This window comes from Eumetopias jubatus, unplaced genomic scaffold, assembly GCF_037043125.1.
Source record: "Eumetopias jubatus isolate StellerSeaLion01/CBP00866 unplaced genomic scaffold, mEumJub1_p1.0 scaffold_10, whole genome shotgun sequence".
Taxonomy (NCBI): Eukaryota; Metazoa; Chordata; class Mammalia; order Carnivora; family Otariidae; genus Eumetopias; species Eumetopias jubatus.
Window position 1 is genome coordinate 64,979,537 of NW_028274816.1, and position 15,492 is coordinate 64,995,028.

Genomic DNA, 15,492 nt, shown 5'->3' on the forward strand with positions numbered 1-15,492 from the left:
CAGCACCTGAGATCTGCCTGAGCCCAGCAGCCCAGGCACTGAAGACGCAACACTTCGAAAAGCCAACTGCTTATCTTCCCCGACATCCCCCGACTCATGACAAGGTCCCTTGGCTGCTGGTCCCCAGCTGCTCACTGAACTCAGGCTGGAGAGTCGTTTCTTATTTTTTAAAGATTTTATTTATTTATGTATTTATTTGACAGAGAGAGACACAGCGCGAGAGGGAACACAAGCAGGGGGAGTGGGAGAGGGAGAAGCAGGCCTTCCGCCGAGCAGGGAGCCCGATGCGGGGCTCGATCCCAGGACCCTGGGACCATGACCTGAGCCGAAGGCAGACGCTCAACGACCGAGCCACCCAGGCGCCCCTTCTTTTCTTTTTAAAAGATGTTATTTATTTGACAGAGAGCTAGAGAGCCAGAGAGCACAAGCGGGGCGGGGGGGGGGAGGGGAGACGGGGTGGCAGAGGGCGAGGGAGAAGCCGACTCTCCACTGAGCAGGGAACCGGATGGGGGGCTCGATCCCACGACCTCGGGGTCACCACCCGAGCGGAAGGCAGACGCTTCAGCGACTGAGCCACCAGACGCCCCTGGAGAGTCTTCCTGAGCTCTGTCACCTGCTCTGTGAAGCTGGCACAGCGTCCAGCGGGATGACTCACGCGCGGTCGCGGGCACGACGGGCTTTGACGGAGGCGACGCCGAAGATGTCACCTCTCTACGGCCTGGGACACCAGGGCTCGGAACACCGGCCGCGCTCACGGCGCGTACACAGCGTGGCGCTCACTCGCACACCCGCCCTACCCGCGGCTCCTCGGCTCCTCCGGGCCTCTCAGCCTCCGAGCACACGCAGCGACGCGGTCCGTCCCCCGGGTGTGGCTCCGAGGGAGGAGTCCGGCGCCGGAAGTCCCGCCTCCATCCGCGCGGCTCTCCAGAGCGCTCCTGTCTCGGGCCGCCATTGGTTCCCTCGGCACGAGCGCCCGGCCGCGCCCCCCGTCGCCTTGGCAACGAGCAAGCGGCACCGCGGGGGGAGCTGGGAAATGAGGTCCTAAAGGGACGCGGAGGCTAAGTTGACGGAGGCAGCTGAGGCGGCGGGACTTCCGGCGTTGCCCTCGAGGTGCTCCTTCTGCCGCGGGGGTCGGGACGGCTATCTCCAGAGCTGCGCGGCGGGCCGATTTCCTTTAGAGGCCGCTCGGCGGAGGACTGGGGCGGGACCCCCGTCGCGCTGTGCACGCGCTGTGACTCCCGGGACCGACCCCTCTTCCTGAGACGCGGCGTTGCCCCCGGCGGGACGGGCGCCGGAGGGTGTGGGCCTCCCACAGGGGCTTCCTGGTCCCTGGGCACATTTTCGTCCTAGCTTCGAAGGTTCCACGGCCGGCCGGAGGTTCCTGCGCCCAAAGCGGCGTGGCAGCTACGGAGTTCAGCCGAAGAGGCCGAAATTCGGCGCCTGCCGCGGCCATGCTCCGCCCACAGCTTCCTTTGGCCGAGGAGGCGCCGGTGAGTGGAAGGGGCCCCAGGCTTTGACAACCCCGGGCCCCACCCAGTGGGTCTGGGTTCTGAATGAGCTCAGGAGAAGCGGGGAAGGCTGTGGCGGGTGAAGCAGAGGTGGAAGAGGGCCGGGGGTCTCGGAGGTCCGTGTGGGGTTTGGCCAGCTGAGGGCTGAAGCCAGGAACGGGTGCGGGTGGGGAGGTCTTCAGTACAGAGCGGAGGGGATGCTCTTCGCAATGAACCAGGAAGGAGTGGGCTTCGACTGGGGCGGGATGGGATTGTGGTTGCTCTCAGTGGTGTCACTCTGGAGGCACCACGTGCAGAACGAGCATGCGAGGGATTCCAGTGAGTTGCCCATGGGGTGAACGGTGAGATTGTGCGGGGGGTGTGGAGCTGTAACGTGCTGTGGTGCAAAGACTTAACGTGCATGTCAGGCAGGAGGGCAAACCGGACGGTCTGGGACCAAGTCCTGGGACCTAAGAGAGAAGGGTGGTTGCCTCTGGGAGGTGATCTCTGAGACGTGGAGGGAATTGGCTGATAGGAGGTAGGGTGGGGCCTGTTGTCTGGCTGGAACACAGATGGTACCTGTCTGGTCACCAGCCTGCTGTTGCTGTGGGCAGGATGCGGAGTCCAGGAGTAACTGAGGAGAGGCACCAGTGGAACTGGGGCCCTGGCAGTCCTCTGAGATAAGGGTCTTAAGAGGAGGGAGGTAGAGGGTTTGCCTCGGGTGGGAACGGGGGTTTAGGGTTCAGAGGGAAAGAGGATGTCAGTGAGACATGTGGCAGGACCCCGAGACACTGATCAAGGGCATGGATGTGTTCCTTTGTCCATGTTTTGGTTGGCTCTTCCGCCCACTATTGACCCCTAAGGCTCAGTTGAATCAATCATTACAGGGCTTGGTGACCTTTGAGGATGTGGCTGTGTATTTCTCCCGGGAGGAGTGGGGGCTCCTTAATCTGACCCAGAGGAGCCTGTACCGTGATGTGATGCTAGAGAACTTTGCACTTATTGGCTCGCTGGGTAAGTCTCTCACACTCTTCCCCGGCAGACTGACCACCTCTGCCTTTTCCCCATAGGAAGGTGTGTGCATCCTAAAGCCACACCACAGCGGCTGTTTCCTTCCCAAGTTCCCTGTGGTTGGTGCTATGGGTACTGGCCCTGGGCTGTGTGTGCTTCCTCTGCCTCCTTCTTAGCAGCCTTGTTAGCAGCCTCAACAGCTGTTGCCCTATAGCCTCCTGGAGTAGGGCTTGGGATGCAGGTATTTACAGTCTGCCCAACAAATTCCACTCAACCCTCCCTGTCTCTGTGACTCTGCTGAAGTCATGGCCCCTCTGTACTCGGTGTTGCCTTCCTTCAAAGGAGATTTTTATAGGGCTCTCCCTGGGCCAAACTTGAGCCATGAATTCGAATTAGTAGATCAATTTGGGGAGTATTGTTATCTTAATATCTTCCAATTCATGAACATGAGATATCGTTCCATTTATTCAGTCTTCTTTAACTTTTTTCAAGAGTGTTTTGTAGTTTTCAGCTTACGAGCCTAAATTTATTCCTAGGTATATTATTCCTTTTGATGCAATTTTAAGTGGAATTGTTGGCTTAATTTCATTTTAGATTTTTCAGTGCTGGTATATAAAAATACAGATTTTTGTATACTGATTTTTGTGTCCTATAGCCTTGACAAACTCATTTATTAGTTCTAATAGTTTTTTCAAAGTCAGATTTCATTTTTTAATTATTAACATATAATGTATTATTTGTTTCAGGAGTACAGGTCTGTGATTCAACAGTCTTACACAATACACAGCGCTCACCACAACACATACCCTCCCCAATGTCCATCCCTCCCACCCCCCTCTACTCCAGCAACCCTCAGTTTGTTTGCTGAGATTAAGAGTCTCTTATGGTTTGTTTCCCTCTCTGGTTTCGTCTTGTTTCATTTTTTCTTCTCTCCCCTCTGCCTTGTTTCTCAAATTCCACATATCAATGAGATTGTATGATAATTGTCTTTCTCTGATTAACTTATTTTGCTTAGCATAATACCCTCTAGTTCCATCCACATCGTTGCAAATGGTAAGATTTCATTTTTTTGATGGCTGCATAATATTCCATTGTATATATAGACCACATCTTCTTTATCCATTCATCTGTCGATGGACATCTGGACTCTTTCCATAGTTTGACTATTGTGGACATTGCTGCTATAAACATTGGGGTGCAGGTGACCCTTCAGATCCCTACATTTGTATTACTGGTGTAAATACCCAGTAGTGCAATTGGTGGGTCATAGGGTAGCTCTATTTTCAACTTTTTGAGGAACCTCGATACTGTTTTCCAGAGTGGCTGCACCAGCTTGCATTCCCACCAACAGCGTAGGAGGGTTCTCCTTTCTTCGAATGCTTGCCAACATCTGTCGTTTCCTGACTTGTTAATTTTAGCCATTCTGACTGGTGTGAGGTGGTATCTCATTGTGGTTTTGATTTGTATTTCCCTGATACCGAGTGATGTTGAGCACTATGTCTGTTGTCCATTTTGATGTCTTCTTTGGAGAAATGTCTGTTCATGTCTTCTGCCCATTACTTGTTTGCATTATTTTTTCCTTGGGTGTTGAGTTTGGTAAGTTATTTATAGATTTTGTGTACTAGCCCTTTTTCTGATATGTCATTTGCAAATATCTTCTCCCATTCTGCCAGCTGTCTTTTGGTTTTGTTGACTGTTGCCTTTGCTGTGCAAAAGCTTTTTATCTTGATGAAGTCCCAATAGTTCGTTTTTGCCCTTGCTTCCCTTGCCTTTGGCGATGTGTCCAGGAAGAAGTCACGCACCCGAGGTCGAAGAGGTTGCTGCCTGTGTTCTCCTCAAGGATTTTGATGGATTCCTGTCTCACATTTAGGTCTTTCATCAATTTTGAGTCTATTTTTGTGTGTGGTGTAAGGAAATGGTCCAGTTTCGTTCTTCCGCATGTGGCTGTCCAATTTTCCCAACACCATTTGTTGAAGAAACTCTTTTTTCCATTGGATATTCTTTACTGCTTTGTTGAAGATTAGTTGACCATAGAGTTGAGGGTCCATTTCTGGGCTGTCTATTCTGTTCCATTGATCTATGTGCCTGTTTTTGTGCCAGTACCATACTGTCTTGATGATGACAGCTTTGTAATAGAGCTGGAAATCCGGAATTGTGATGCCACCAGCTTTGGTTTTCTTTTTCAGTATTCCTCTGGCTATTTGGGGTCTTTTCTGGTTCCATACAAATTTTAGGATTATTTGTTTCATTTCTGTGAAAAAAAGTTAATGGTATTTTGATAGGGATTGCATTGAATGTGTAGATTGCTCTAGGTAGCATAGACATTTTCATTTTCACAATATTTGTTCTTCTAATCCATGAGCATGGAATGCTTTTCCATTTCTTTTTGTCTTCCTCAATTTCTTTCATGAGTATTCTATAGTTTTTTGAGTACAGATTCTTTGCCTCTTTGATTAGACTTATTCCTAGGTATCTTATGGTTTTGGGTGCAATTGTAAATGGGATCGACTCCTTAATTTCTCTTTCTTCTGTCTTGGTGGTGGTGTATAGAAATGCAACTGATTTCTGTGCATTGATTTTATATCCTGCCACTTTATTGAATTCCTGTATGAGTTCTAGCAATTTGGGGGTGGAGTCTTTTGGGTTTTCCACATAAAGTATCATATCATCTGCAAAGAGTGAGAGTTTGACTTCTTTGTTGACTCAGATGCCTTTTATTTCTTTTTGTTGTCTAGTTGCTGAGGCTAGGCCTTCTAATACTATGTTGAATAGCAATGGTGATAGTAGACATCCCTGCCGTGTTCCTGACCATAGGGGGAAAGCTCTCAGTTTTTCCCCATTGAGAATGATCTTTGCTGTGGGTTTTTCATAGATGGCTTTTATGATACTGAGGTATGTACCCTTTATTGCTACACTGTGAAGAGTTTTAATCAAGAAAGTATGCTGTATTTTGTCAAATGCTTTTACTGCATCTATTGAGAGGATCATATGGTTCTTGTTCTTTCTTTTATTAATGTAGTGTATATCATTGCTTGATTTGCTAATGTTGAACCAGCCTTGCACCCAGGAATAAATCCCACTTGCTTGTGGTGAATAATCCTTTTAATGTACTGTTGGATCCTATTGGCTAGTATTTTGGTGAGAATTTTTGCATCCATGTTCATCAGGGATATTGGTCTGTAACTCTCCTTTTGGTGGGGTCTTTGTCTGGTTTTGGGATCAAGGTAATGCTGGCCCTATAAAATGAGTTTGGAAGATTTCCTTTCATTTCTATTTTTTGGAACAATTTCAGAAGAATAGGTATTAATTCTTTAAATGTTTGGTAGAATTCCCTTGGGAAGTCGTCTGGCCCTGAGCTCTTGTTTGTTGGGAGATTTTTTTTTTTTTAAGATTTTATTTATTCATGTGAGACACAGAGAGAGAGAGAGAGAGAGAGCATGAGCAGGAGGAGAAGCAGAGGGAGAGGGAGAAGCAGGCTCCCCGCCGAGTTAGGAGCCCGATGTGGGGCTCGATCCCAGGACCTGAGCTGAAGGCAGACGCCTAACCATCTGAGCCACCCAGGCGCCCCTTTTGGGAGATTTTTGATTACTGCTTCAATTTCCTTGCTAGTTATGGGTTTGTTCAGGTTTTCTATTTCTTCCTGGTTCAGTTTTGGTAGCTTATATGTCTCTAGGAATGCATCCATTTCTTCCAGATTGTCTAATTTGTTGGCATATAGTTGCTCATAATATGTTCTTATAATTGTTTGTATTTCTTTGGTGTTGGTTTTGATCTCTTTCATTCATGATTTTATTTATTTGGGTCCTTTCTCTTTTATTTTTGATAAGTCTGGCCAGGAGTTTATCAATCTTATTAATTCTTTCAAAGAACCAGCTCCTCGTTTTGTTGATCTGTTCTGTTCTTTTGGTTTCTGTTTCATTGATTTCTGCTCTGATCTTTATTATTTCTCTTCTCCTGCTGGGTTTAGGCTTTATTTGCTTTCCTTTCTCCAGCTCCTTTAGGTGTAGGGTTAGGTTGTGTATTTGAGATCTTTTTTATTTCTTGAGAAAGGCTTGCTATATACTTCCCTCTTAGGACCACCTTTGCTGCATCCCAAAGATTTTGAACAGTTGTGTTTTCATTTTCATCTGTTTCCATGAATTTTTAAAAATCTTCTTTAATTTCCTGGTTGACCCATTCATTCTTTAGTAGGATGCTCTTTAGCCTCCATGTATTTGAGTTCTTTCCAACTTTCCTCTTGTGATTGAGTTTGAGTTTCAAAGCATTGTGATCTGAAAATATACAGGTAATGATCCCAATCTTTTTACCGGTTGAGACTTGATTTGTGACCCAGGATGTGATCTATTCTGGAGAATGTTCCATGTGCACTAGAGAAGAATGTGTATTCTGTAGCTTTGGGATGAATAGTTCTAATAGTTTTGTTTTGTTTTTTTGTGGACTCCTTGATACTTTCCATATTCATGACATCATGTCATCTGCAAATACAGATATTTTTACCTCTTCCTTTGCTTAACTGGCCTGGCTAGAACCTTCAGTACTGACTGAATAGAATTGGTGAGAGTAGACTTCCTTGTCTTCTTCCCAGTCTTACGAGAAAAGCATTTAGTCTTTCAGTAGTAAGGATGATGTTAGCTGTAGAATTTTTGCAGTTGCCCTTTATAGGTGAGGAAATTCCCTTCTTTTCTTAGTTTGTTGAGTGCATTAATCATGAAAGATCATTAGATTTTGTCTAGTGCTTTCCCGTATCTATTGAAATGGTCATGTGATTTTTATCCTCTATTCTGTTAACATGGTATATTACCTTAATTGGTTTTCATATGTTCAATCTTGCATTACTAAGACAAATTCCAGTCTGTCATAGTTTATAAACCTTTTATGTATTTCTGGATTTGGTTTACTAGTATTTTGTTGAGTTTTGCATCTATATTCATAAGAGTTATCAATGTATAGTTTTCTCATAATGTCTATATTTGGGTTGAGCATGAGGGTAATTTTGGCCTCAATGGATGAGTTGGGAAATGTTCCCTTTTCTTCTGTTTTCTGGAAGAGTGTGTGAAGTATTTGTGCTAATTCTTTTTTTTTTTTTTTAAGATTATTTATTTATTTATTTAACAGAAACACAGTGAGAGAGAGAGAACACAAGCAGGGCGAGTGAGAGAGGGAGAAGCAGGCCTCCCGCTGAGCAGGGAGCCCGATGCGGGGCTTGATCCCAGGAGCCTGGGATCATGACCTGAGCCGAAGGCAGATGCTTAACAACTGAGCCACCCAGGCACCCCATGTGCTAATTCTTATTTCAGTGTTAATATTCATCAGTGAAGAATCTTTTTGTTTGTTTGTTTTTTTCACTCCTGTGGTGGGAAGTTTTTTTGTTTTGTTTGTTTTTAAGTATAATTAGACTTTCTATTTCTTCTTGAGAGTCAATTTTGATAGTTTGTGTCTTTTTTAGTAATTTGTCCTTTTTTTTTGAGCTTTTATATTTGAGTTTATTGTTAACTTTTAAAACACTACTGTAGTTGAATATTAAAACAAAAACAATAGCAAGTAGTGAGCTATGATTATAGTCTTTCAGTCATTCACTACTGCATATAAAATGCCAGCAGTGTTATTCACTGGCTTTATTAAGAGGTCTGACACTGAACACCACCCCGGGATGATGTTCATCATCCTCATAGGCTTCCCCATTGTAATGGCGCCATCTTTCCTGATTTGGATCAAAGTCCACCAGTTCTACCTGGTCTGTTTCATCAATCTCTTCTACTTCCTTCCTCTCAGGTAGGAGTTTTTCCAGCAAAGAGAGTTTATCAGGAGAGAGAAAGCCATTCTCAGGAAAGTTTACCTTAAATTCGGTGATTAGGCTACCCTTCTCACATGGTCTACTATAAATTGGCATGCCTTCATGTAGCACACACTTGATATCTTCATGCTTGACAATTTGACCTGGGAGAGAGGTGATGACGATGGTTCGGTTGTCAAGAGTAGATATTGGCGGGGCGCCTGGGTGGCTCAGTCTGTTAAGCATCTGCCTTTGGCTCAGGTCATGATCCCAGAGTCCTGGGATAGAGCCCCACATCGGGTTCCCTGCTCAGCGGGAAGCCTGCTTCTCCCTCTCCCGCTCCCCCTGCTTGTGTTCCCTTTCTCACTGTGTCTCTCTGTCAAATAAATAAATAAATAAAATCTTAAAAAAAAAAAAAGAGTAGATACTGGCTTTTGAAAGCCACACACTGCTTCAAGCAGCTATATGTCCATACACATGAAAAGGTCTTTTCCTTGCCGAGTAAAAGCAGCGTGGTCCTTCTGATATAAAATAATGATATCTCCTGGTTCCAGTCCTGGTTCTTGGTCTCCTTCTCCATGGAATGTTACCTTCTGGCCATCCTTCATGCCTTTGTCAATATGAACTTCTAGAATCTTCTTCTCTTGAGGGCTCCTGGGTGGCTCAGTTGGTTAAGCGACTGCCTTCGGCTCAGGTCATGATCCTGGAGTCCTGGGATCAAGTCCCACATCGGGCTCCCTGCTCGGCAGGGAGTTTGCTTCTCCCTCTGACCCTCCCCCCTCTCCATGTGCTCTCTCTCTCTCTCATTCTTTCTCTCAAATAAATAAATAAATAAATAAAATCTTAAAAAAAAAAAAAAAAAAAGAATCTTCTTCTCTTGATTTGGGACTGATCCGTTCCCCATGGCCCTGGCACTCCATGCACACAGGTTGAATTTGCTGAACCATTCCAGGTCCTATCTGATGAATTCTTATTTGCATTCCAGTACCTCAGCAATTGGGACAACATTCGACTGCTCCTTTCTTACCACCTTGGCCTTCACATTTATTGCAAATCACTTTCTTTTGCAAAGCTAGTTTTCTTGTTGCACCATTATATAAATCTTCTAAGGTTACTGAGAGCTGATGCATAACATTTTTACCTCTCCTTTATCTCTGCATCCTTCCTCCTCCTCCAAAAAACATATCAAAGATGCCCATGGGGGAGCCAAAGCCACCACCAGCTCCACCTTCTTTAATTGCCTGTTCTCCTCCTTTGTCATATAATTCCCTTTTCTTTGCATCAGAGAGTACTTCGTAAGCTTGAGAAATCTGTTTAAACTTCTCTCCTTCATTTGGATTCTTATCAGGGTGGTACTTCAAGGCCAGTTTCCTGTAGGCCTTTTTCAATTCCTCTTGGGTGGCATTGGGTTTGACCCCCAAAACATCATAGTAAGTGGTTTCTTTCACCATTTTCTACAGCCAGTGAGACGGCCAAGGCCGGTGTGGGGGAGTGGGAAGGAGCACGTTGCTGGGCATAGCTCGGGCAGCCACCGCTCCTCTGCATCTCACTGAGCGTTCTGGAAAGTTCCCTGTAATTTGTCCATTTTATCTAAGTTACCTAATTTGTGGGCATATGTACAGTTGTTCATAGTATTTCCTTACAGTCCTTTCTCTTAGTTAGTGATGTCTCTTTTTTCATTCCTGTTTTTAATAAATTGATTCTTCTATTTTTTTCTTGTCAGTCTAGGTAGCAGTTTTTCAATTTTGTTGATCTTTTCAAAGATCCTAATTTTGGTTTTATTGATTCTCTTTTTCTAATCTCTATTTCATTTATCTCTGCTCGTTATCATTTCCTTCATTCTGCTAGCTTTGAGTTCAGTCGCTTTTCTTTTTCCTGTTTCTTGAGGCCTAAAGTTAGGCTATTGGTTTGAGATATTTTAAATATGGGTGTTGTGACATAATAAGAAATAAATATTTTGTCTTTATTCCCAATTCCTAGCACAGGTCCTAAAACATTTGGAATCTCTGAAGTGGTAAGAGTGTCTTTTGTGTGCTAATGGAATGACTGGTGGGTGGGAGCTCCTAGATAGCTTCAGGATAGGAAGTGGCCACCAGAAACACCAGGGTATGATAGGAAGGTTGGATTTTGAGCTACCCCCACCCCCATCCTTCCAGTCCCCCAGTCTCCCCAGCCTCTGGGGAGAGTAGAGGGGCTGGAGACTGAAGCAATCACCAGTGGCCAATGATTTAACTAATTATACATCATAATGAAATCTCCATAGAAACTCCTAAATAACAGGGTTCAGAGAGCGTCTATGTTGCTGGGAAAGTGCCACTGGAGGGCATGGATGCCCTCTTACCCTCTGCTTCCTCATCCCCCACTCCCGTCTCCACCCCTGGTATACTTTGCCCTTTGCATCTCTTCATTGGGCTGTTCCTGAGTTGTATACTTTATAATAATCTGGTAATACTAAGTAAACTCTTTTCCTCAGTTCTGTGAGCCATTATAGGAAATTATTGAGCTTGAGAAGGGATCAATAATTGTGGGAATCCCTGATTTATAGCTAGTTGGTCAGAAGAATGGGAGTCTGGGACATCCAACTGTTGTCTGAAGTAGGGGCAGTCTTGTGAGACTGAGCCCTTAACCTGTGGGATCTGATGCTGATTCCAGGTAGTCAGTATCAGAATTTAATTGAATCCTTGGATGCCACGTTGGTGTCTGAGAGTTGAAGTGGTGTGGAACATCCGCCCTACACCTTACCCACATTTGGTGTTATGAGTAGGGGCGCCTGGGTGGCTAGTCAGTTAAGCGTCTGCCTTTGGTTGAGGTCATGATCCCAGGGTCCTGGGATTGAGCTCCATGTCAGACTCCCTGCTCAGCATGGAGTCTGCTTCTCCCTCTCCCTTTCCCCCTGCTTTTGTTCTCTCTCTCAAATAAATAAACAAAATCTTAAAAAAAAAAAAAAAGAAGAAGAAGGAGAAGAAGTGTTATGAGTAAAACAGCATGGAATTTTAGCTCTGATTTTCCCTCCAAGAACTGCTATGTCCCATTACTTTTGGTATGTTGTGTTTTCATTTTCATTCATCTCAAAGTTCTTTGTAGTTTTCTTTGTGGTTATTTAGAAGTGTTTTACTTAAATTCCATAAATTTGTGAGTTTCCCAAATTTCTTTCTGTTGTTGATTTCTATTTTAATTCCTTTGTGGTCAGAGAATATACTTTGTGTTATTTCAGTCCTCTGAAATATATTGAGACCTCTTTTATGTCCTAGCAAATGGTCTGTTCTGGGGAATGTTCCATGTGCACGTGAGAACGTGAGAATACATATTCTGCTGTTGTTATGTGGCAGGCTATATAGATGTCTGTTAAGTCTAGTTGGTTTCTAGTGTTAGTCAAGTGCTGTTTGCTTGTTTGTTTTCTGCCGAGTGGTTCTGTCCATTCTTGAAAGTTAGAAGTTGAACTCTCCAACTATTATTGTTTGTCTATCTTTTTACTTCTTTTATGTCAGTTTACCTTCATGTAAGTTTCTTTCAAAATAAATTGTAGTGAAACACAACATGGGGTCTACCTGCTTAACAAGTTTTTAAATGTGCAGAGGAGGTTTGTTTTCTAATACTCCGTTTCCTTCATGGTTGGCATGATGACATGAGCTTCCTGGTGGGGGGAGGTGGGCAAGCCTTGGCTTGGGCTGGCCTCTTATTACCTTTCTCTCTCCTAGGAGTTGCACCTTCAGGGTCCCATGTGGTTGCCCAACTGGAGAGTGAAGAAGACCTCTGGATGCCCAACATGGTGGACTTGACACTGGGCAGCAGAGCAGAGGCCAGGAGGGGTCCTGGTCCTGGTGAGTAGGGCTAGGCGATGACTTGGTTTCACTGATGAGCCCACAGCACGCTGGGCGTCTGTGTGCACTGGCGTGTTGGTGCTGAGGCCAGTGACCACACACCATTCCCACATTTCCCCTTCCTTCTGAACACACTGTGTCATCTTCCCACCCCTACCATGACTCTCAGGACCTATGTGTCCCTGGCCTCTGCCGGTGTAGAGCTGTCCACTGGTGACTTGAGATGTGTACATGCCCTTAAATAATACCTGAACACCAGCTACTCTGTTACAGCTGCCTCTTCATTGAGCAGACACTACCTGAACACCAGCTACTCTGTTACAGCTGCCTCTTCATTGAGCAGACACTACCTGAACACCAGCTACTCTGTTACAGCTGCCTCTTCATTGAGCAGACACTACCTGAACACCAGCTACTCTGTTACAGCTGCCTCTTCATTGAGCAGACACTACCTGAACACCAGCTACTCTGTTACAGCTGCCTCTTCATTGAGCAGACACTACCTGAACACCAGCTACTCTGTTACAGCTGCCTCTTCATTGAGCAGACACTACCTGAACACCAGCTACTCTGTTACAGCTGCCTCTTCATTGAGCAGACACTACCTGAACACCAGCTACTCTGTTACAGCTGCCTCTTCATTGAGCAGACACTACCTGAACACCAGCTACTCTGTTACAGCTGCCTCTTCATTGAGCAGACACTACCTGAACAGCAGCTACTCTGTTACAGCTGCCTCTTCATTGAGCAGACACTACCTGAACAGCAGCTACTGTTAAAGCTGCCTCTTCATTGAGCAGACACTACCTGAACAGCAGGTACTCTGTTACAGCTGCCTCTTCATTGAGCAGACACTACCTGAACAGCAGGTACTCTGTTACAGCTGCCTCTTCATTGAGCAGACACTACCTGAACAGCAGCTACTCTGTTAGAGTTGCCTCTTCATTGAGCAGACACACCCCCTTCACAGTGCTTCCTGTCACCAGTGGCTGAGGCCCTGCCTGAAACCCCTGCAGGCAGTGACTTGGAGATCCCACCTCTCCTCCCTGCATTGCTCGCATCTTGTGTCCTCACCCCCGCTGAGGTCTTTGCTGTTCTGTGACCTGCAGAGCCCCGTTCTGCTGGGCCGGCCCTTTCTCACCCAGACTTTTCCTAGGAACCTCCTGGCAATTCTGTGGACTCCTTTTTGGTATGTCTGACATGTGTTTGTGATGAAGGTGCCTCCTCCCTCTGATCCAGCTCTCAGTAACTGGCTCTTCTCTGTTTCAGGCTGTCCATGTAGACTGGAGGATGAGGAAGCCTCTCCAGAGCAGATCAAGAGCTACAAAGTCTACCTATCAGAGAAGCCCCTTCTGTGTGGGGAGTCTGGAAAGGACGTCCCTACCACCTTAGGCCTCCTCCAGCACCAGGCCACCCACAGCAAGGAGAAGCTACACAAGAGCACCAAGCCTGGGGAGGCCTTCCAACCCAGCTCCAATTGCCAGCAGCAGCAGGGCCTCCACACCACACAGAAGGCCTTCAAGTGCAGTGACTGTGGGAAAGCCTTCCTGAAGGCTTTTGCACTCCTCGACCATCTGATAACTCACCCCAAAGAGAGACCCTTTAGATGCCTGAAAGGTGGAAATGCCCCCAAGGACAAATCCACCCATGTTAATTACCAAAAAATTCACACTGGAGAAACATCCCATGTGTGTAATGAGTGTGGAAAGGTCTTCAGTTATCCATCTAAACTGAGGAAGCACCAGAAGGTTCACACGGGCATAAAACCTTTCAAGTGTGATGAGTGTGGCAAAACCTTCAACCGTAAAGATGCACTTGTTCTGCACCAGAGAATTCACACTGGAGAAAGGCCTTATGAGTGCAGTGAATGTGGGAAAGCCTTCAGTGTTCTGTCTACTCTCATTCGGCACCGGAAAGTTCACATTGGAGAAAGGCCCTATGAGTGCAGGGAATGTGGGAAGTTCTTTAAATACAACCATAGCTTCATTCTTCACCAGAGAGTTCACACTGGAGAAAGGCCTTATGAGTGCAAGCAATGTGGGAAAACTTATGTGACCCGCTCTGGCCTGTATCAGCACTGGAAAGTTCACACTGGAGAACGGCCCTATGAGTGCAGCCTGTGTGGGAAGACCTTTACCACCAGGTCCTACCGCAATCGGCACCAGCAGTTCCACACTGAAGAGAGATCCTATGAATGTACAGAATGTGGGAAAGCCTTCAAACACAGTTCTACCCTCCTTCAGCACAAGAAAGTCCACACTGGAGAAAGGCCATAAGAAGACGGGATGTTGGAAAGCCTGTAGCCAGGGCTGGGCACCTTGTTCAACATGAAAGCCCTCACTCCAGAAAGGAGATTGAGAAGCGTAGCCATTTGAGAGCTAAACCTAGCATACCCCAATATGTGCCCTGGGGTGGCAGGCGTGTAGGAAGCTTTCAGGAGCTAGGTTGCACTCCAACCTGCCGAGGTTGTTGGCAGTGTTAAGTCACTGCTGGTTTCTGTGATAGAAGCCATCCTACTTCCTCCACCTGGCAGGTGCTCAAGATGTGCATCAGTCATCTCAACGTGCTCTGGAACAGCAGACCTCCTTAGTCCCCACTCTGTACAGGAAAGAATTATGAGTGGTAAACCCAGAATGGGCCTCGTTCCCCCCCTCCAACTGGTTTAGGTATGTCTGTGACCAGGCTCTGGTCAAGAGTTGCTGAGCTGTGTCTACTGGGGGCTTCCAGAGAAAGTTAATCATTTCCATGGACACGGTTGACACTACACATGGTACCTGTTATGGATTTACCCACCCCTGGAACTGACTGTCTCACACGTCCCTGGAATGTATGGTAATAAAAGCTTTATTGTTTAAGCCACTTTTAATATTGGGCATTCTGATCACTGTGTGTGGAGGGATTGAGAACAAAACTGGGCTCCTGAAGAGAGGGACTGGCTTCTGTGGGGAGGGGTCCCTGACTTTTGTTGCCTTACTGGGGATAGCAGGATGTTCATCTCATGGCCATTACCCTGGTCCCAAAATGAAGACCCTGCAGTCCTGGGATGTGGCCAGGGCCCCTGGCATCTGTGCACACCACGGCCTTCATTGTTTTTGCTGCCAAGGGAGAGAAGTGGTTGAATGAACATATGTATTCATATCCTTTGTTTTTTGGGGTCTTTTGATTTTAAAAATTTTGGAAACTAATTTCCCAAAAGTTCAATAAGATATCAGTTCAGCAAAACTTGTGTGTTGTTTGTAGATGTGTCCCTGGTCCAAAAATTATGCTTCCTGTCAAGAAGAGAACTTGGAGGCATGTTTAGAGAGAGAACTGTGACCCTAGACTTGAGGGGTTTTGAACCACAGTGCTCAGCCAGTATCATGTGTTGGGGTTGGAAACCACTGCTGCCTTCTGTAACTGG

General features: G+C 46.0%; 1 protein-coding gene and 1 pseudogene across 1 annotated transcript; one reads left to right on the forward strand and one right to left on the reverse strand.

The window, feature by feature from the left end:
• The first annotated feature begins 1,351 nt into the window (after window positions 1-1,351).
• Window positions 1,352-14,958, forward strand: ZNF584 (zinc finger protein 584). The gene is made up of 4 exons (XM_028093353.2): window positions 1,352-1,490; window positions 2,375-2,501; window positions 11,970-12,092; window positions 13,362-14,958. The coding sequence occupies exons 1-4, from the start codon at window positions 1,452-1,454 to the stop codon at window positions 14,366-14,368; spliced, it is 1,296 nt and encodes a 431-aa protein (XP_027949154.1). The 5' UTR covers window positions 1,352-1,451; the 3' UTR covers window positions 14,369-14,958.
• On the reverse strand, window positions 8,117-9,741 carry LOC114200966 (dnaJ homolog subfamily A member 1-like; annotated as a pseudogene).
• Window positions 14,959-15,492: the final 534 nt, after the last annotated feature.